The sequence below is a fragment of the Falco punctatus genome (genome assembly GCF_963210335.1).
Source record: "Falco punctatus genome assembly, chromosome: 3".
Classification (NCBI taxonomy): Eukaryota; Metazoa; Chordata; class Aves; order Falconiformes; family Falconidae; genus Falco; species Falco punctatus.
The window spans coordinates 23072006-23095434 of NC_137582.1; the positions used below are offsets into that span (position 1 = coordinate 23072006).

A 23429-nucleotide genomic window follows, 5' to 3' on the forward strand; every position below is an offset into this window, starting at 1 on the left:
CTCTGTAAAGCCCAGGTACTCCCCAATTTTCATCAGCTATATTGTGCTAACACCATTCCTTTTCAAACACCTAACATTTCTAACTCCCTTAAGGTTATTGTTCTGTTTAGTATCAATTTCCTTTAGTAGCTATTTTCATCATAGATGTATTTAAATTGATTACCTAACGAAAGTTAATCTCTGGAATGTGCGCTCAGTGTTTGTAATTTTTTCTCTGCCTTTGTAAATTGAACAGAAACTGAAATTACTATTACAGCACAAAAATTCCCATGTATAAGGAAAGAAAAACAGGACTTATTCTTTAGAAGCCAAAACCCTGAAGAGAAAATTGAGTTTTACTATGCATTTCAGTAAAAAAGAATGTTATACCTTGTGAGATCAAATTCAGGTTTGAAGATCCCAGGCAAATCAGTAGTGATATTATATCACTATTGAGTTATATCCTGAGATGTCTTCCAGCCTCTTTGCAAAGTGCTGGTTTTAAAGACCTGTAAAGGAGCCTGAAACTATTTATTTACATAAATGAAGAACTATACCAGTACAGAGGCTTTGCTTCCAGAATTTACAAACCAATTTTTTTTTTTTTTAAATAGGTAACATACATAGCAAAAGCTGGAAAATAGGATAGAGATCTATGAAAAACGTCAGAGGAGGGTCAAATAATCCTATGACTTCCAAGGTCACACAGGAAAGCTGCTATAACATAGACTTTTGGGGAGTTACTCCATGTTAAATCTTAGAATACCCAGGTAACTGCATACACAGTATGGCCAAAGTCTTGTAAGTTATGTGTATGTATAAAACCATTTATCAAGGCAAATGCAGTTAGGAAAGACTCTGAGATCCTTTGAGAGGTTATACATTAAGAAAAGTTTAAATAAAGACCGATGCTAAGATCTGGTAGCTAATATTCTATACAAATGTGTGTTATGAAACAAAAGCCACCTTGTAGTTTGACTAGAATAGAACTTCCTGCACTTACTTTGAGCATTGTCCCAGAAAAAGTTAATTCAGATCCTGATTGAACATAAATGTAAATCTAGGCAGAATTCTTTAAAATCATTGAGTCTGTGATCTGTTATTTTGATATTTGAGTTAGAATGAAATGCCCTGCTACTATGCAATTTTGATGTTATCTAATACCCTGTTGACCAAATTAGAAGGGAAGATTTTTCAAGGAATTCTACAAACACACCCCCACCCCCTACCCCCCACACCCCCACACCCCTGCCACCAACAACTAATTCCTTTTCTTCACAGGTAATTAAAGAAGCTTACGTAGTTTTGAGGTATTCAGATTTTTACATTGATTTTTAAAAGCCTCATATACAGACATATATATGTAAACAAAATCATTGGGAAATGACAACAAAAATACAAGGACAGATACCATTAAAAAATAATTCACTTCACCATACTGTTTGCTTTTGTATCATCACTTCCCTTATTCCCCCATAAATAAGGACTGCTCCTCTGTTTTCACAGAATATCAGCACACCTGTGTCTAATTAGGTTATGAGTGGGTCATTGTGCCCTAGTGCTTTACGCTTACTAACATCCATTCTATTAACTGTCCCTTGACTAGGAAATACCATTGGTGATATAATTTGTGTTTACTATTACATATAAATGAATTATTTGTTAATATTAGGCTATTTAAAATGATCATAATGAACAGAAAATTCTTTCCACTTTTATTACTTTTTCCTTTTAGAAGACTTTTCAAAATACTGTGTTTTGTTGTATTTCTTATTGTAAAATGCTAGTCTTGTTCATGTGCATACAAGTATCTTTATGCAGTCACTGAAGTTTGGTAAATACTGCTGTATATTTTTTTTATGGTTTCATCATATGTTTTTAATACCAATACAAAGTTTTGTCAGTGCCCACTATAACGGTGATAAAAGCAATGATACACCTTCAAATTCCATTTACAAAATATCCTTCAATACAAAATGCAGTATCACCATACATGTGATTCTCAAAATATTAATTTTTAGTTTGCTTTGCTCTTAGAATTTTTTCAATAACAACTTAGCTTTAGTCTTTTGGGCTTATTCCTTAATTGTAGGGGAAAATAAGAATATTTCCCAAATGTCATTTGGTTTTAGCACAAGCATGAGGTAACTCACTAAACTGTAGATCTGTAATTCTTCTTCATCCATTTTATATAAGCATTGGATAAATAATAACACCACCTTTTAATTAAAAAACATAATAATGATCATTTAGCAACTGATAAGGTAAAAGGTTCTCTCTGAAGACCTTTGTGAAACTACATGTTGCCCACAGTCAGTTTGTAGAGATACTTTACAACTGTGACAAATAAGCCTTTAAAAACAGCAAGCTGAAATTATGGAGCGCTAGGTACTGATGTCAGAGAAAGGCCTGATATGTTGACTAATGTCAGCTGTAATCAGAACTTGGAACAATAATGATATTAAAGAATAAGAAGAATTAGCTCAATAATACACATTTATGTATTTGTTTTTTTAACTTTTCCAAACTGAAAAAACACCCCAAGTTCCCCTCAGAAAAATATAACATAATAAAACAAACAAAAATATATTTTTTTTCTAGGCTTATTTCCTTTTTTGTTTTCTGCCATGTTTGCAACACCAAATGTCAGCTCCACATGGAAAGGAACAAAATCTTTTGAAGCCAATGTTACCACTTCATAAGTAATCATAGTAAATACCTAAAAAAATGTTTATAGAATTCTTTTATTTTCTTGTATTAATTTGAGAAACATATGCTTGTTAAAGGAGCAAATGTTGATATTCACCTTGTGAATAACATTATTATCTAAACCTTTTCTCTGGTATTGTGCTCTCCCTTACAATGCCCCCCTGGTTCTAAAGTAAAAAGCACCAAACTTCCTCAAGAAGGATCAGAGGTGGGGGACAGTTACAGCAAGTCATCTGTATCCTGCAGTCTTCACTGGGAGGAGTACAATGTTTATAGTGGGGATTTTTTCATCAGTTTTGTGGTTGACCTTTTGAATCTTCTAGGTGATTTATTCATATCTCTTTCTCATTGTTTCTTAGCTTCAATTAACATAAGTAGCTACTGTTTGTTACACAGTGCCCAGGTTTGTCAAACCTTTACTATATGGAAGTCAGAAGTTTAGTCAGAAAATAGTCACTTGACCTCCAGACCGCTGTTAAGAAGAGGTAAACAAGTTCTGGCCAGAGCAAGCCCAGAGAGGGCTGAATGCTGTGTGCTGTCAGGCTAGTACATAGCCTGAAGTCTTTTACTACTAAGAACAGCAATTACTGGATTACATGTTTATATTATTTGTCAGGACCATCATACCTAGAAGAATGGGGAAAAAATTACTGATAACTGTATGATAACTGTAAAAAAATCCTTATTCCTTTTATGTCATTGTTTGATTTTAGCTTGGGAGCAACAGTGCAGTTCTCTTGTGATGAAGATTATGTGCTACAAGGTTCAAAAAGCATCACCTGTCAGAGGATAGCTGAAGTTTTTGCTGCATGGAGTGATCATAGACCTGTGTGTAAAGGTAAAGAGGAATTCTTACCCTTACATTACTTTGTTCATTTTACTTCTAGCTATTGTTTTATAGCCAATCCTATTAAATTAATATTTTGTAAGTACCTGAAGTTTTATTCCTACTGTCCCCACTTGTTTAGTAAAAAAGTCCCACCTATACTATTTTGTTTAATATTGTATTATTTTAATATTTATTATTATAAAATACCTTTGTATTTAAGTATGCTTATTTTACTTGGGAACTTAAATTATGAAGTTTGCTTTATAATAAGCTGATGAAAATCTATCTCATGCTAAATATTAAGGCTCACCAAGATGGATTTCAGATTTGAATTTATTCAATACACAATCAGTAATTCATGAAGCATCTTCATTACATATGTGCTAAGCAGATGAGAAAGACTTGTATTTAGGATCGATAAGGTTTGGAGAAGTAAGTCTATGCCTGGTTTTGACCCTGACCAAATGGATAAAGGGCAAAAAAGTCAGATAAGAAAAGCACAAAGTCATTCTGCTGAATATATTTGGCATCCAAATACTGTGGCTAGTATGATGAATAACTAAATCAAGGAATTAAAATGGTAGTGTACATATACATATATATATATATAATGAAAATATTGGTGTGTACATATACCTGTAAATTGACATAACAGCAAAACTATGTATTGAAGAGTACAATTTATTCACAACTGGTTATGGGAAACAGAATGGACATTTATCTTGTAATTCATGGATACTTATACTAATGTCCAGAGAGAACTGTGAGATGTTTCTCAACAGTGGAAGAGGGCAAAAATATCTGAGGGTGGTATCCAAATGATATATAGTAGAAATACACAAAAGCAGGAAAATTACATGGGTGATTTATTTTTTTGGCTAATAATGAACTAGGAAGTCTAAATGGGACTCTCTATTGATAATAATGAAGTACTAGATGTAACTTGGAATAATCAGCTTCTCAAATGTGAGGTGACAAAAAGCTTAAGTGTTACAGCTACAGAAACAAGTCTACAATGGATCACATTAGTATATGCTTCAATAATAGCATATCACATAAACAAGTAAAAAGTTTAATTGTATAGGTATAAATATACATAATATCATTTTATATTCTATTACTGTATACCCTAAGTATGTGTAATTACTAGAGCTTGCTAAAGAGATACATGCACATATACATAGCAGAATTAATCATGTAATGAGCATAAATGAAGCTTTTATTTATAGTAAAATTAGTAAGGCTTTATTTACTAGAGTTTTTCAGAGTGTTCACGTATCCTAAATTGGATACCTGTCTTAGGATGGTAGTCTCTTAATCTTCCAATGTAACCAACTGGATGCTGTATATAAGGGCATTCACATGCAGTGTTAAACAGTGTGACAGCATCTATTAGTCTTGTCTGTGGATTGCTTACTGGAGGAAGTTGTCAGATACAGCTGGTTAAATCAAGGACCCCATCTCCCACCTTAGGTGCTTAAAACTATGCAGTGCGAGTACCCCTGATTTTCCCCACTATGGATATTAAGTTTCAAGGCAGGTGTGAACCAGTGAAAATAGGATAGAAGAAAATATTAAAAAGGATCAAAATTCTGTATATTCTGTAAAATACAATTTAGTATAAACAGGTGGAAAAGAACTGGGCTGCTTTGGTCTAGATAAAGATGAATCCAGTGAAAGAAGAGGGAAAGCATAAAATATAATGGGCTATAATTGTGCAAAAGAAGGTTTATGCTTGGACACTAGCAAAACATTCAGAAGTAAAGAATATTTGGGTATGTGAGTAGTTTTCAAGAACGTGAGATATACATATATCCAAAAGAGATTAAATACGTGCAGTCTCATCTGCAGTTAGTGTGATGGGCTAAATATCTTTTCAAAGTTCTTCCAACCCCTATTTTCTGTGGTTTATAAATGAAAGAACACCCAGATTTAAAAAATGATTCATGGAGGAAAAAAAAATCATCATTAATATAACAAATCAGCATGGATGCATGACAGGATTTATATATTTCTTGTATGATAACCATGATAAAATGATATTCTAAAGATTCTTGGCTTTCATATCCCACATAAATGGTAACTATACCACAAATCTTTCTGTCCTCTGTGTATTGTGTATTTTATAATACAAATTAGTAATCTGTCATTGAAAAGACACTTTACAAGGAAAGCATACTGCTATTAGTATTTCATTTATCAATACCACACACACGATCAGGTTTTTTAGAAAGTATCTCTGCTACACAGACAATAAAGTGTTATCAGCAGTACTGTGATAAGACTGAGATGTATGCATAGCTACTTGTAAGTTTAGAAAGGCAGCTCAGTAGCTTTTGGGGACTATGACCTCAAGCGTAAGTGGTTGTTAAATATAATGTTTTCACTTTTGTACAAGTTTTGAATTCTGAATAGCAGCAGGTACTTAAGTATAAAAGGGCAACTACATTCTTAATTTTTGATTTTTTTTCCTCAGTAGGACTATATTTAGAGCTACCATTGTATGATTTAGAAATCACATCTCTAAACATGCGCCTAATGATAAAGTAAGCATTAATACTGAATTAGAAAAAAAACCACAAAACCAAACAAAAAACAGTAAATCCATTGGAAACTAGCAGTTTTGATAAACATCTACTTAAATGTGAAACTGCAGGATATGTATTAACTAAATATCCAAAACCAGCATAGTTCACAGGTAGAACATGTGTTTTGCAACACTCATCAACTTCATACAACTAGCTGATTCCACCTTAAAATGCAAAGGACCAATATTAAGAAAGTTTTTAGGAATTGATACAACGCCATATGTTGAAAAGCCAGACAGATGGTATAGATATTATAGTTTTTCAAATATAAAATGCTTTAGAGCGTCATTAGTTACATTAAACGTACTGATTTAAGTACCTTTGGTGTACTATAATTTTGGTTCTTTTGATTAACAAGATGTTTCAATTAGACACTTAGATATACTAAAACTGGCATATAAATATTTCTTCTAGACTAATAATTATTTCTTTAAGATTCATGCACAGAACATACAATAAACATTTTGAAAGAATTTTGCATAAGTAGCATAAATACCACGTAGTAACATGTAGAAAGTATCTGCAAAAATATGTGTGCATCTGCTTATCAAACTTGCATGTTTGTGTACAAACCATTTGGGCAAACAAATTAGGCAGTCATGCATGAATGTTATTGTAAACTAATGCAGCTTTGCAGGTAGTGAAGGCACAGGTGGTGTTTTAGATACTTCACCTGTTATTCTTTAAAATGTCACTTAAAGTGCTGCTTTTTTATCATGTGGTGTTTCCTATTTGAACAGCACAGATTGCAATTGTTTTCACATAAATTATATTGTGCACACACAAAAAATCCCACAGTAATGATACATTTTTCAAAAATGGCATGTCAATATCAATAATTAGTTACATTAATATACTGCAATTGGACAGAGTTCTAAACAGGAACTTTCTAATTCTGGTAGATGCATTTGATTTGACATCATAAATCCTCAGGACTTGTTCTCAAAGGACACATGAGTGGCTGGGTATAACTGCCTGCCAAAAATGAAAGATTAACTCGCTTTAGGAAATATTACATGATACCAGCTGGAACTGGCATAAAATCATATTCATCAAAGTGAATCTGGAATAAGTCTGAAGCATTTGTACAGAAGAAATATAATAGGACTTTTAGAAGGAAAACTGATACATCACTTCCAAAATGTAAACAAATATTGTAGATCATCAACATCTTTAAGACCTTAAGACTAGTTTCCAGGAAAATACTACTCTGGAGGTTGGCTGATTTTTGAACCTTCTGACTTCTAGAAGAGACTATAAGAAAATTCTAAAGTTTTATCAGATATCCTGACTAGGTTTAATTGCAGTTGAGTTACCTTGTAGTTTAACAACAATTATCCTTTCTTTTTGTGTCATTTTTTAAATTTTGAAAATATATTTTATAATTTATCTCTCCCATCACACTAGCAAAATAGTGTTTGTTCATGTAGCTAGACCTGGTGAATAAACAAGGAAGAAAATCAAGGTATTTACCTCATTGTGATTTAATGACAAGGTGTATTGAAAAGAAGTTAGAATTTTGAGCTATGGGGAATGCATGGCTTTATGTTGTAGGCAAGCAGATAAATTAACATAAACAACAGGTGAAAACTAACTGGTCACTTTCTTCATTTTATTAAATTTTTAAAGTGGATTCATTCCTTCAGGCACTTGTGTTTTAGCTGGATTTTTTTCAAGATCATTATATCATGCAAGCCTAAAATTCTACTGGGGATTTTAAAATCTGTTCCAATTTAATTGGCCTCATGCAAATCTTGTAGCATACCATTGTTACAGCAGAACAAGCAATGACTTCCCATCCTTCTTGAGAAATAAAAAATATATTAAAAAAATGACGTGTGAATCTTTGCCCAGGCATTTCTTGCATATTGAGTTACAGTTGAAGTCTGTTACTTGAAAGGTGAAATTTTTTGCGGTTGTTAGTTATTTCATATCCCAAGAAACTATGAATACATACGGTTGTAATAACATGATTGCTTACATTGACTTCTCTGTGACTTCATTCAAGAAAAGTTTAAACATTTCAGGATTGAGACCCTACTTATTTATCTGCCTTGGGTTTCGGTATTCCCCTACAGGGCAACGCTGTTTCTACAAAGCCAACTTGCTTAAGCAGAAACAATAATCTACTTTATGAAACTATTTGCCAGTTGATAAATCTCTTCCTCTCATTTACGTTTCAGGAAATGAAACAGATCTATTCACAGTTGGTCGATAAGCCTTTTTATTTTCATGCCTGACGCTCCTGTTTTCTGCTTGCTTGTTTCTCAGGCCCTGTGAAACATTTATGAATGCTGCCTTTTATAAGTCTGCTGGCAAGTCAGCAAGTTCTGCAACAAGTACAGTATTTTGGAAAAGCTTATCTAATCTGTAGAAAGACAATGTGGCTTTGAAATAATTCTTTGTATCAGAGAAAGCAAAAGGACAGGCATGATTTATGGTTTAAATCATGATCATCCAATTAATAGGCAGGCTACAAAGTTAATTTAGATTATTAATAGAAAAAGGAACAAATGATACTCTGTATTTGAACTGGGGTCTCATAAATGTAGAACACCATTTGTTTGCTTCATATTGCTATTCTGGCCAGTTTATTTCACTGACTAAAGTGATTTTTATAACAATGAATTCATGGACTCAGTATTTTTCATTTAGTAGATTGTAAAAATCAGCTTGATTAACTTAACAGCTTGGGTATGCAAACAAAATGTACATTGAGTTTTAATTCTTGCCTTTATAGATACCTTTACTTACCTATAGTACATTTTTTAAAATTACACCTTTGCCTCACTTCTCTTTGAAATGCAGATGTATCTGGACCTCCTAAATGTGTTGCTGACTAACAATGTATGTGTATATGTATATACACACTCATATATGCAGGTAACACATCATAGATAAAGAGGGCTGAAAGTGGTCCTAACAGGTCAGCACTACTTCCTTCCTCTGGCTGTATTTATTCCCAGATGTTTGTCTGATGTTATTGATTTCCAAGGAGAGTGCTCTTAGGTCTTACTCAGGTGCTCTAGTCTTTCATTAGCCTTGCAAGTAGAATTCTTATAATTCAAATGTGAACGCTTGTTGCTGTACTGATTTCAATAGTTGCTTCTATATAAAGTACAGGTTATTTAATTCTTCTTTTCAATGGCTTATTGTTTACTTCAAAAACTCTTGCTCTTTTTTAACACACAGCAGTTCAATCAGTTCTTCCTCGTGGATTATATTTATAGACCTCCAGCTTTTTTCATAATATTCTCAGTGGTTTTGTGTCTGTCTTAAAATAACAGTTTCTAAAAATGGGCTTTAGAAAGGGCTTTCCCAGTGCTCAGTGGAGAGGAAGAATTATTTCTCGCATTTTCATGCATTGTTCTACCTATAACTATATGCCTGTCTTCCAGTTTGATTGTCTTTTCGTAACAGTAGGATATTTTTAACTCAGGTTATGTTTCTGAGCTACTGAAATCCCTGAAGACTTGCTGCCAAATGACTTACTCCTTATACTGTATTTATGATTTGATTATTCCTGCTTTTGTGCTTTGACCTATACTTGTCTCTGATGAATTGGATCCTATTTTAATATTATTTCTTCAGTTTCTCCTTTTTAATTCTGATTAGGTTTGCTGATATATTCACAGACCTTCCCAACTCTTTGTTAAATGCAGACTTAATAATTATGCACTTAATTTTGCTGTCCAAGGTATTAATGAAAGTGCCAAATGAACCCGACCCAGGACAAACCTCTGTGAAACCCCATTCAGTTATTCTTTCCTTTTGACACTGAGACACTGATGAAGAATCAGAGGAGTCTAGTCTCGAAGAGACATCAGGAAATCATCTGATCTGTTGCAAGCAGAGTTTTAGATTAAGTAATCCATGGCTGTCTCAAGCCAAGTCTTCACTACTTCCAGTGATGGAGTTTCCAACACTTCTTTCAGCAATCTGTTTCAATGTTTAATAGTTATTACAAGGGATTTTTGTGGGATTTTTTTTCTTTTGTTTTGTTTTGGTTTTTTTTGTTTTGTTTTGTTGTGGGGTTTTTTTTGGTAATATTCAGATGGAATTTCTCCTGAAGAAACTTCTGGCGGTTAGCTTTTATTCTGCCTCCATGCAGCCCTGTGAAGAGAGTATCTCTGTGTTTTCTGTAACTACCTTTTAGATAGCAAAGGGCTGTGATTAGATTCCTCCTTGAGGGTTCTGATCCTTAGGTTGAACAAACCCAGTTCCTTCAATCTTTCTTCATCTGTCAGGTTTTCCAGTCTTCTTAATGGTCTTGAACTGGAACTTTTCCAATTGCTCAATATCTCTCTTAACCTGGAGGAACCACAAATGGACAGTATTCCACATGTGGCCTAACAAATACTGAGTAGGGGTGAATAATCACAGCCCTTCATTTGCTGGCTCCATTCTTACTGATACAGCCCCAGACAGTTTGTGCTTTGCTACCAAGACCCATTGCTGGGTTTTGTTTAGCTTCTTGTCTGCTGAGACCCCCAGGTGCCTTTCATTAGAACTGCTCCCCAGACAGTCAGCCCTTATCTGCACTACTTCTGGGGTTTATTTTATCCCATGTGTAGGACTTTACATTAGCTTGTAATTCTTGTTGGGCCAGCCTTCTAGTCCACTGAGGTCTCTATAGTAGCTCTTTCTTCTGGTGCAACTACCTATCCTCCCTCTTCAAACTTGGCGAGTGTGGATTCAATCCCATTGTTCAAATCAGTTTTAAAGGTATTGAATACTATCAGACCCATTACTGACCCATGAGGAGCTCCACCCATAAGTGTCTGCCAGTTTGACTCTGAGCATTTAACCACCATCCTTTGAACTCTGCAGTATGGCTAGTTTTCCAAAGATCTTCTGGTCTGTCTGCCCCAATGTGTTTTATGAGTTTGTGAAGAAGGTGTTGAAGGACACTGTCAGACATCTTCCTAAATTCAAGGTAAATGATGTCCTTTCCTCTCATCCACTGGGTATGTTTTTTCATCATAGGAAGCAACTATGTTGATCCACTTTATTCTGCTACTTGTCTTTCCTTATGCCCTTTAGTGTCTTAAACTATGATGCTAGGGTTATTGCAGCAAAGGACAACATTGAGGGTCATGACTCTCAGGCAAATCTCATTTTTTAACAGTAATTCTAAAAAGGCAGCACTCCTGTGTGGTATACTATGCAGTTCCATTATGATGTTGTCAAAAGTTCACTACAACAATCTCCCAGATTGCTTTTGCACCACAGTGTTGCTTTCCTAGCAAGTATCAGAGTAGCTGGAGTTCCTAGGAGACCTAGGGCCTGCAGACTCAAGGCTTCTGTGAGTTATCTGGGGAAAGCTTGGTTCTGCTCAGGTGGTCTGTACCAGACAGCTACCATGAGATTTCCTCTGGTAATGATGGAGATCTTGCTGATTTTGAAGCAAAGGCTCTCTAGAGAACTGTTCTCTTGTTGTTGGTAAACATCATGCACTCAACCCTGTATTTTACGTAGAGGCCAAGCACTCCTTTTCTACCCATTCTGTATTTCCTGGATAGCTTGTAACCATCCATTGCAGGGCACCAGTGATGGTGAGCTATCATACTGAATGTCTATAATACCAATGAGATCATAACTCTTCCACTCAGTGTGGAGTCCCGGTCTAGCTTGTTTCTCAGGCTGCATACACTGGCACACTGCAAAGTGGCTCAGACAAGGACTGTGTGTCTGAGCTGTCAAATGCAGCTCCTGAGTGGAGTGAGGACTGACAGGGTTTACCATAGCTCTGTCACACATGCTCTCCAACAGGCTGATCCCAGTTTACAGCTGCAGCACATCAGAGCTGCCTTTAAGCAAGGTCAGCTGAGCTCCTAGAAGTGCAAAAAGAAGGCATATATGCAGGATCCCAATAGTGGACAGCAAATTTTAGATTACATTAATGATACAGACTATTGTGAATGCTTTCAAAGTTGAAAGAAAAATGTAGTGATGGTTTCTGTTAGTTGTGTAAAATGGAGACAAAATCTATCATTGTGAAACTTTGATTATGGTGTGAAATCTGGCCACTTTCTTAGGGAGACTATTCCTTTTAGATTTTTAATAGATATTCATCACATTAATCTTCCAGTCATCAATTATGTTGTAATTCTTAGGCAGTTCAATGTTGTTTATTATTTCTAAAACATGCAGTTATTATTGTCATTTTAACAAATGTAGTATTTATTCAGTATTAATTCACTTTTGCACTTGTGGAATGACTGTGTCTTCTCAAGTACAGGTAATTATCAGCGTATCACATTTAAGATGTTGTCGTGGTTTGACCCCAGGTAATTAAGCACCACACAGCCACTCGCTCACTCCCCCCTCACCCAGAGTGGTGAGGAGGAGAACTGGAAAAGAATGTAAAACTGGAGGGTAGAGATAAGAACAATTTAGTAATTGGAATAAAATAAAAACTAAAGAACAATAGTAATGGTAACAATAACAGTTACAATGAAAATGAAGGAGAAGGGGAGAGGAATGAAATCCAAAGGTAAGGGAGAAAGGAAAACAATTGATGCAAAATACAACTGCTCACCACCTGCTGACCGATTCCCAGACAGCCCCTGGGCAATGATTCACAGGACCCGGTCATCACCACCACCCCACCCCAGTTTATATACCCGAAGTGATGTCCCATGGTATGGAATACCTCTTTAGCTTGTTCAGGTCAGCAGTCCTGGCTGTGTCCCCTCCCAGCTTCCCATGTCCCTCCAGCCCTTTCGCTGGCAAGGCCTGAGGAACTAAAAAGTCCCTAACCTACTACAAACACCACCTGGCAACAACCAAAAACATCGATGTGCCATCAATATTGTGTATACACCAAATCCAAAACACAGCACTGCACCAGCCACTAAGAAGAAAATTAACCTTTATCACAGCCAAAACCAGGACAGATGCTTAAGGAAATGCTTCTAAAGAAGAATTAGAGATGTAGAATATTTGTGTGTGTGTGTGTGTGTGTGTGTGTGTGTGTGTGTGTGTTAGGTTGTTTGTGAAGAACTTTTCTTTTTTAAAATTTGACATGGAGTGAGAAAAAAATCTCTTGAAACAAGGACTCATTACATCTAGTGAAGAGATGTATTGCCTTATATTATAGAAGCAGTGACAGACATTTCACAAGCACCCTATCCCATCCCTTCATATTGTTTTGATTACAGTACTGTAAATCTGGTTATCTGACAAAAAATTACAAAGGAACTGAAAGATTGATAAATTCTTTGATATTAGCTGTCCCTCTTACCATTCCCCAAAGGTGACTAACACAGGGAAAAGTCTGCTATAGCATCTTCCATCTTCAGTAAAGATCTGCTGAAAAAATAAGATGCTATTTTTTTTCCCCGGTTAGAACACCAAGACTTTACCATTTCCCTCCAGGTCTGATCAAGTGTCAGGACAGTATCGATTGTACTGGTTATTTTCTGTCTGTTGGCAGTGGCTACAAATTAAATCTATTCTAAGTTTCAACAGACTTGATTTTCATATTATTGACCATGACAAGTTGCTTAGACAGTTCTGGCCTCTTCACAAATAAAATGTTGTTCTCCTTTAAGCATTTTTTCTTTTCTCTCTCTCTTTTTTTTTTTTTTAACCACTTCTTCTACTTGCACATTTAAGTATTAGATAGAGTTCACATGAAATAAACATTAGGACATTCAGTCCTACATTCTCTTTCAGAAGCAAACCCAAAATTAAATAAGCTGTACTGCAATACAGAAGTACTTTTCCTAAACAATGACTGAAGAATAAAGTGTATGCTTAAATCTTAAATTATAAAATCCTGTATTTCCTGATCTTTTATGATTTTAAGTTTACTTAGAGTTGTGTTGATAACTGAAACTGCAGCGCACACTGTGTGGTGAAAGTCTTACCAGTGCAGAGCTAACATAACTGAAACACCGTTAGTGAGCTAAACACAATTTATATTTATATTGGCAGAGGAATTGAAGTCTTCAAGCATAAGAAGTTTTATTTAAAATTAACTCACCAAAAATTGATATATTCCAGTTTTTAAACATGGATGTGACTATTGCCCTTTAATATTCCTACTGTTATGCACTGCAGATTTCTGAATTTAAAGAAATGCACTAAATTATACTACAAAAGAACTGGGAAGAAAGGTTTACATTCAAGTAGCTCAAATATTATCAGTGTCTTAACTAATGGGGTGCAACATGAAAAATATTCCCTTTATTAATTGGAATTATAAGTCATTTTGAATAGATATAATTCAAATAAGATAGGTAATTGCAGGGAAAATGTGGGAATGCTCCTCAAAACTCTGTATTTTGAAATTAAATTTAAAGCAATGGGCACCAAAAACTCATTACTGTTAGTTTATGGTTTGAACTTTGTGAATAAATTAACCAGGACATGAGAAAACTATCTGTAAAAAATCTGTATCTGTTGCTTCCTGCATATTGACATAAATGTCATATCTCATTGTAATGTTAGGCAAACATAAATTTAAGCAATACCTTGAAGAGGTACTACATACAAATTATATCCTAAATTCAAAGACTGAATAATTCTGGTATTATACCATCAATTTAATGTATTTTAGATGATAATGTATAAAATATATCTTAAATGGTTTTGTAATACTTCTGTAAAGACATAGGTGTCAAAGTAAGAACCTATAAGTCAGTAGGAATACATCTTTTATACATATGTGGTTGTAAAACTTCAAAAATATGTCCAGCTAAGTTTTATGACTTCTACAGCCAGATTGGTATGAGTTTTCTACTAAACAATATGAACTGTTACAGTATTTATTATGTAGGAGGCCTGGTTTATAGGCACTTTTATATATCCCTTTTGCGTAGCTGGGCAATGAGAAATCACAACTGAGTTGTTAAAATTCTTTGCAAATGCCTATAAGATACAGAAAATACCATGTAAAAACTAGTTGTTAACACACAGCTAGATAATTAATATTATCACATCACAGAAAACCTCAAAATATCATTATGCATCAGAGGCTATGGCTATATATATTATATTATTACATGATGTCCACGTAAATATTTTCCTACCCAATAGACAATGCTGAGTGGAAAGATTTGCATCATTTTAGCCAAATCTATTATTTTAATTGCCTTTTATTTTTTTCCCCTTTTTTCTTTTTTTTTTTTTTTTTTCTTTTCTTAATTTGGATAAGGTGTGTTAGTGCTTCTTAGGACACATGGCTAACAAAGTCAATAAATTTTTATACTATTATAATCAACACCATTTAAGGTATGAGCAACTGCGGCGACAGGAAGGTTCTTCCAAAGTTAGAAAGTATGTCTGGTTCTTAGATGGACAGTTTTAAACAGGTTTGTTGTTCCACATATATGCATATGGTGACACAGGCGAGTGATGTTTTGAGGTTTTGCATGTTTTTTTGGTTTTTTTTTAGGAAAAAGATTATAATTGAAAAAAATTAAGACCACAGGAAATACTGAAGAGGATAGAATTAAAAAATTCAGAATTAGGAATCTGGATTGCCCATAAAGAGAGATTTATGTGTTCCACTCAGCTGGGAGATTTTCTTCACAGAAGATGCTCTCACCTCTGTAAAATCTAATGAAAAAAAAAAATGAAAATTCAGTATTTGGCATTGTAAATGCCAATAATTTGTTTTCCCTGCTGGTCAGTGATAGTAGTTCATCAACATTCTTCGAAGTATTTTAAGAAGTTATTCCAGGAACAAGTTATTCCCATGTCTAGGTATGGCAAAGCTGTGTCTGTGTCTGTGGGGAAGAGGATAATTTCTCCCTGAAGGAAAGCTAAAATAAACTTTAAAGACTTAAACTAGTCTAGGCAAAATACTGTGATAAACTGTAGGGAATAATCTGGATTTGGCTAAAGGTTAGGATGGGTACTTGATACTTAATGTGTAATTTCCATAACTCTAGAGATTATTCAAGTAGAGACTCAGAGATGCTTTAAAGATACTACTGGGAATATGGTGTTCCCAAGCAATGTCAAAAGATGGGTGACCTAATAATTAAAGCAAAAGCATGAAGAAAGGAATTCTGGGCTTGTCATTGAATTATTGTGTCACCTGGGGCCATTATCTGATGTCTTAAAGTGCACCTGTCCTGGTGTTTTCTGTTGTCTAGTGCTAGGCTTATAGAGGGCTCAGTAAAGAGTAAACAATGATTGTGGAACCCAAACAAAATTTAGATAATCTGAAAACAGTAATTTTTTTAAGTGGGGATATTCTTTCTGCAAAAGTTACATCCCTTTCTACCTCACAGAGGTATTATGAAAATGAAATAATTAGACATTATAAATAAATTTTAAATCTTTAAGTCTTGGTAGATGTGAAGATGTTTTTTACGCAAATGTGCTACAGTTTTGTGACATATTGTTAATTAGTAATATCTAGAATATGCATTGACTGTAGCTCTTTATAAAGGCAATATATTCCTCATTGCTCAGTTGGGCTTGTAAATGTAATAAAATCCTGTTTTCCAGCAGCTGTCTACTTTATATGCCTAGTAATGTATGCTACATTTTACTTGTACATACATTATCCTATGTGAAGATCCAGATCTTGTCATTACTTATTTCAGTACTGCTTATTAATTATTCTAGTTTCCAGAGCATCAGCTAAAAAGACACTAAAAAAATCATGGAAAAAAATACATGCTTATAATTAAATGTATTCCAGTCTTTGTAAATAAGATTCAAACCCAGCGTACTGTGACAGTTTCTGTATTAATTAAAATATAAATATTAGTTGGGGTTTTTTTTAGATAGACATGGCAAACTATTCTGTATGTAAATACATGATCTTATGTCCAAAAGACCTGAGCACCTCTAAGTACTAAAAGAAATTTTGAAAACCAATAATTGAATCTAATAACTACAGAAAAAAATACTCGTGAATTAGGGTATTGTCTAGAGGAAATATGAAAAGGGAGAACAAAAAGCTTGGAGCATCTGAAAGCTGGATAGCTGAGAATATAGGGGAAATGAGAGCTGAGAGAAAAATATTGCTCCAAAAATCTGCACAGACATGATACAAAGTTGACAGGAGCATCCCTTGGCTTGGAAAAATATATGAAGTATACAGATGCCTGGCTGCTCGCTTTGTAATTAAAGTAACAAACATTATTTTTTTTTACACATAAAGGAAGAATTCTAAGTTATCTTATCCTTGCATAGAAAGAATGGCATAGACTACCATTAAGTTAACTTGGCTAGATTTTTTCTAAGCTGAAATATAGAACATCTTTAAAGAGGGTACTGAAGTTTAAGGAATTTCAATACTTACAGGTGCAGTTCCATGCGAAAGTTAAAAATTGTCCTTTATCTGTAACAACATTAACATAAAATCAATACAATCAAACAATAAATCTTGATTGTCATAATTACTTTTCTAAAATATTTTTTCTAAATTTTCTAAAAGGTTAATGCTAAGTACTACCTATGAGGTGATATCTCAGATTTCTAGCCCAACTTATGTTAGTCAAATTGTTTTGCTGGGGTATTTTTGTTTGTTTTGTATTGTTTTGGGGTTTTTTTTCCCTAAAAGAAAAATGTGGGAAGTTTGTTTGAAAGTCTACTCTATTATTTTTAACTTCATTAAGTCATGTTTTTTTCCTTCTTTTTTCTATTTCCCCTTTGACTGAGAGTATAATGTGACCTTGTTAGGTGAAAATATCATGCCTGAAGTCTTTTTTATCTGATTTAATCTCAATAAAAATGCCATCCTTCTAATATAAAGTTTTGAGACAAGCAATGAAGAGCTGTTCAAATAGGTTGATGGGTAGTTAAGAGAAAGGGTTCATTCCTTGTAGTCAAAAGGATTTATGTCTGCTTTTCTACATTTTTTTGTCTTCAGATTTCCAACTCAAAAATTCACAGGAAATATAAATAATACAACTTTGAGCCAAACAAATCAAAAAACTCTCAAAAAAATTTACCCCAAACCTAATTATATCCAGCTCTTAAGAAAGTAGAGAGTGATTGTAAAAAATTCCAGAGATTTTTTTTCCTGAAATACATATTTTAGTAATCTATTTTCAGATTAGAATTATATATTGGTATTCTGATGTTTTCTAGTCTTAAAAAAAAGAACTACATTCTCTTCACTGTTCAGTGACTCAGATAAAATTCATAATTACTTGATACTAGTGAGAAGAAAAAGCATTCTGTTGGAATTAAGCTTTTGAGCTCAATATATTAATAAAGTGAGAGAATTACTTGCATACATTTAGTATTTCTGTTCATTTTGTTTCATCTTTCCATAAGTTGCACAGTATTGAATAAACTCTACCACTTGAATTCCATTTAATCTCTTGTGGCCTACATCTCAAGATTTTATTTCAGGTAACTCAGTATTTCTTCACAAATTTTAGGGTTTTCTTCTGAAGAGTAACAGTCAACTGTGCCTTAGTAGCTAATCATCCCTTTCCTTTTCAGATTGGCAGAGCGTTGCCTGTTGTATGGAGGGCATACTGCAGGAAGAGTTATAGTTTGGAGGAACTAAGTGAATAGGTCTTGCTGCAGTGTTCTTGTGTGTCCTATAAACCAAAATAAAAGTCCAGAAATCTCAAGAGAAATATGGAATTAGTGATGGAATTAATTCAAATTTGCTTCTAGAGGAAGCTACCCTAGGAAAATAATAGTCTGCCAAAATAGTCTTCTTTTTCTCTTATATTCTACTAATACCAACTTAATATTTTTAGTATTCTTTTTCTATTAAGCACTAGCTAACAACAGAGTTTTTAGGAGTAAAATCCTTGTGGTTTATTTAATACATGATAAACTTTTAAGATAGAGTGCTAGCAAAATCAGCTCTTTCTTTTTCTGTCCTATAACAAAAGTGCTTTTAGTGTGTTATATGTGCCCTGAAGCCAAATACTGAATTGTTTTTGTCAGGGATTTGCAGTTTCCAAATTCTAAAAAAAAAGTTTTCATACAAGATTTCTACAGAGACGTTCATCTCCGTCATGATAACATTTGAAAGTATGTAGTAAAAAACAGTTTCAGTGTTTCTGGGAAATATATGGCTACCAGGCAACTCACATCCAGCTTAGCAATGAATTTCGCTCTAAACTTGCATTTTTGGTATCAGAATGTATCAGAACACTATTGGTCTGATTGTAAATTGCCATCTTCTTGATAGTGATTAGTCAGGCACTGAACCAAATTTATAGCAGTTTTTACTAATTGTGTAGTAATCACAGAAGGTGCTGTTAGCTCTGCTTCTTATGTAAAGCATTGCCAGTGAAGAATGCTATTAAAATATTGAAAAAATATTTTTAAAATATTATTAAATTTCTACAATTAAAGTTCATGTGTAACAATTTAGTAAAAGTTTCCATGCCTTGTTAGATAATACACTTTTTAGAATGGGACAGAACTTCATTGTCATATGTTTAGTTTAGTAATCTCCAAACTTTTTTAATTGAGCACTCAAGTAAAAAAAAATTGAGATCACACCTCACCAATATATGGTTATTTCTTTATTTATAACTTATATTCATGTACTATGGAAGTTCTAATATTTTATTGCTGCAAAAGAGTGGGTTATCTTGCACAAGACCAGTGGTTTAGTTCTCATAAAAAAATGAGTGGATTAGGTCAGGTTGCTTAAAGAATCACCATCAAAGGTATGATCAAAATATGTTTAATTTGAGTTTCTGGAAATATGACTGCTCAAAGTTCAATGGCAAGGTTCACTCTATTAATTACTGCATGGGTTGAACACACAAAGGAAAATTGAGTTAGAATTGCGCTAGCTTGATTTACACATCAAAGGCACAACGTCACAAGGCAGACCTTCCTGTTGAGTTACAAGGTTCAGAATAGACCCCCTTGCTTTCTAAACTCTTAATAGAGCTTAGGTGCAGCTAGGTCCAATCTTAGTCTCAGACTTGGACAAAAATTTATATCTAAAGGATGTCTAAGGTTTATTCACAGTTTAAGGTTGATCATAACATTTTAACAGCACTTAATCCATGACTATTTTAACATTTACAAAGTGAATCAATGCAATTTACTTAAATTACAAAAGTGGTTTACTGCAGATTTGAGAAGGTAATACTTACACTATACTTATTACAATATAGCTAAGTCAATTCACACACAAATACACAAAAGCACAGAAGAGTTAGTTACAGATATATATGCAGAAATGTACAAAGGTATACCTGTTAAAAGTTCCACTTGAGTTCAGTGAAATACTCATGTTGAATGCCTTTGCAGTTCTTAACAGGCAAAGGGTTGAACCTCAAGGAGCATGGGCATCAGCCCAGGCCCCATTGTCAGCTTTTGGTGACAGTCCTCCTAGTACTGCAGACCGGGGTGTTCAGGAGCACTGAGCAGCATCATGATCAGAGGATGATGCTGGTTGCTGCCTGCTGCAGTCCAGGAGGGCTCAAAGGGTCTCACTTTCGGCCTGCTGTTTGTAAGGATGTGAGATAATTGACCTTAGTGATCTGTAAATTTCCCTCCTGGCCATAACCTGAGTCGGTATCTTTTTCAAAATTCCAATAACAATAGTACCGTTCCACTCAGTTATGATCTGGGTCAGGAATGTTCCAAAGCTGCCAGGGAGTAACTGATCGTCCCTGCTTTCATCCTCTACCTCGGCCAGGCAATAGAAGTTCCTTGTACAAACAGTCTTTTTCCCCACTTAGCCATGCAAGAGTTACCGGTATGGTTAAAGGGTGCTTAACCACCCAACTCTTATACAAACTCAAAGGCCTAATGGGGATTCCTGAGGTTGTAGGGAAGCCCAGAAGAGGGGCAAAGTGTGCCACCACAGATTCACGTTTTGAAACGTCCCTCAGAGCCACAGAAATGTCTAAGAGAACTGTGTCTACCTTGAAATGCATATTCTGGATCTTTAGAAAGTGTACTTCATCAAAAGTGATGCTGTTCTAAGCTAGCTCATTATCCTTATTTAGATTCAGATTCTTGTATGCTTGAGCATAGTGGGGAAAAAAGAAAAATAAATAATAAAAAAGACAAATAGCTTTGTTTATTATCCTGAATTGTATCATTAAAAGGAATCCTTTCCTCTTTAATTGTCACTTTGCAAGATGTTCTGGGCAGGTAGTGACACACAGATGGCTTTTTCTGAAACCTAGTGTGGTACAACTGTTAGCCAAGAGATTTTCTCAGGACCCTAAGGGCACCGACAGCCCATCCTGGTGCTCCCCAGCTCCATCTAAGCAAATGCAAAAATGAAAGACCTTCTTAATCTGGAAAATTTCAGTGAGGTTTTTTTTTTTTTTTGAAATATTGGAATTGTGTTACTATTCTATATGCTCTTAGTACACTACTGAGATCTTATTTTTTTTAATTCTATACTGTAGTTTCTTACTATTTTGAAATATCTCTTTGCTATACAGTGTGAGCAATAGCAACAGTAATGAAGAAATTTACTGTGAGACATACTGTCTGAATAAACTTCTGTAGTATCCCAAAAGGTTTATTATTTTAAAGAACTTTTCTTTTTCCTTTCAACTGAAAATAGATACGACTAAACTTCTAACATAACTTCTCATACTCTTTGAAGTAAGGTATAGCCAAAACATATTCATTACTCTGCTAATAGCGAGCTGCTAGTTGTCACAACCTAGTTAAATATACAAAAGCTGAAGCTTTTATAAAAAAAAATACAATTATCTGCTATTTATTTTCATGATGAATACATATTTACAGGTAGGAATTGTCAGGAGCAGGCGGATTTTTTTGGAAAGTTTTAAAGGCTGCATTTTACAAAAGAAAGATCTAGTAAACAAAACAGTTCATTAAAAAATAAAAAGTTTTAAGATGACTTATGTTTCTTTATTTGAATATTTAAGAAAAATAGGAAAAGTTTTGACTACTTGGAAACTGATAAGACATTAATGTATTATGTGGTATGCTAAATATGCACTTTTCTGCTATTAATATACAAATTCAATGTCTACATCTATACATACATATACATGCGTTTTTTTTGATATTTTGTATATAAGAACTGTGATGAAAATGCCTTTATATAATTTCAGTGAAAAATATTCTGTTACTAAGTTCATCAATTTATCTTTTTTCAATTCCTTAACTTGTTTTCACTTTTTTTCCTATTTAGACTCTTTTGAGTGAGCGGCCTTGCTAATAGCTTTCTGAAAATCCAATTAAATTCTGATTTTATCTTTTAGTTTAGAAAATTTTTCATGGAACTCTAACAAACTGAATTTGCTTGTTTTACACATGGAGCTAAGCATTTTGCACATGCTGAGAAAGTGGTTATATTTTTTTAATAGACTGCATGCTTTTAATCAGCTTCCTCGTACTGTAGGTGTCCCTTGTTTATCTTTGTTCTCCAGATAATGCATTGCTTTGTATACTTTCACAGTTTTGGTGCTGATGATGCATTTTCTTGATGGAGGTTTATACATATTTATTCAACAAACAGTTTATTTAAATGCTAGTTGTACTATCTTCAGTATTAAGGACTGCAAAAAGAAAATCATCTTTGTTAATATTTTCTCTCTATTGACTTTTATATGTCATCATAGTTAATTGTTTTCACTAAATTTTATTCTCCTTAATAGCTTATATGACATTCTTCCATATGCATAATTGTCATTCATGATTTCTTAGTATAGGCTTGCACTACCTTTGTGGTTTTAACATTTTCTCTGCCAGTTAGAAAGCACAGGGATGCATTGGTAAAATAAGTTACTTTCAAAGTTTCTTTCAATAAAATATTCTTTCAAAAAGCCTTTTGTAATTACAAGGGAAACAGAGAATTAGACATCTCAGGAAGTAAGATATTTTAAGTGCATGATGCAAGGATGTATATTTTACAAATGAAAACCCTTTCCTGACACCAGAGACTTTTTAATTTAAAAAAATTATACTTGTTTTTAAACTGATAATCAGATTTTTGTCTCCTATGGATATGTAAAGCTCCATTAACTACTATGGCCCTATATTTATTTTAATTAAATTATATATATATATATATATATGTATGTGTGTATATATATATATATGTATGTATGTATGTATGTTAAATTTCAGCTATTCAAAATATATGTGTCAGAAAAGAAATTATACTCTGTAAGGAATATTTCTACCTTCCCACCTTTGATCATATTAGTTTTCCAATACTCAGCAGTTACAACTACAGAATTGCAATCCTACACATTTTTGTGCAGGCTTCATAGTTGTATCTCTGTATGTATCATCTTTTCTTAATTAATTTGCCATATTGATCATGTTTACTTCTTTCTTCATACTACTCTCAAATTTAAATTCATGTGAATGTCTGAAGTTAATAGCAAAACTCATAATAATTTCTGAAGAGCAGATTGGAGTATTGG

The 23429-nt window shown here is 33.9% G+C and overlaps 1 protein-coding gene across 1 annotated transcript in view; it reads left to right on the plus strand.

Moving 5' to 3' along the window:
* CSMD3 (CUB and Sushi multiple domains 3) overlaps window positions 1–23429 on the plus strand; it is a 740574-nt gene that overhangs the window by 301108 nt on the left and 416037 nt on the right. Inside the window, exon 9 of the mRNA XM_080381544.1 lies at window positions 3402–3526. Within this exon, the coding sequence (XP_080237670.1) occupies window positions 3402–3526 (125 nt within the window). The remainder of the gene's footprint in view (window positions 1–3401; window positions 3527–23429) is intronic.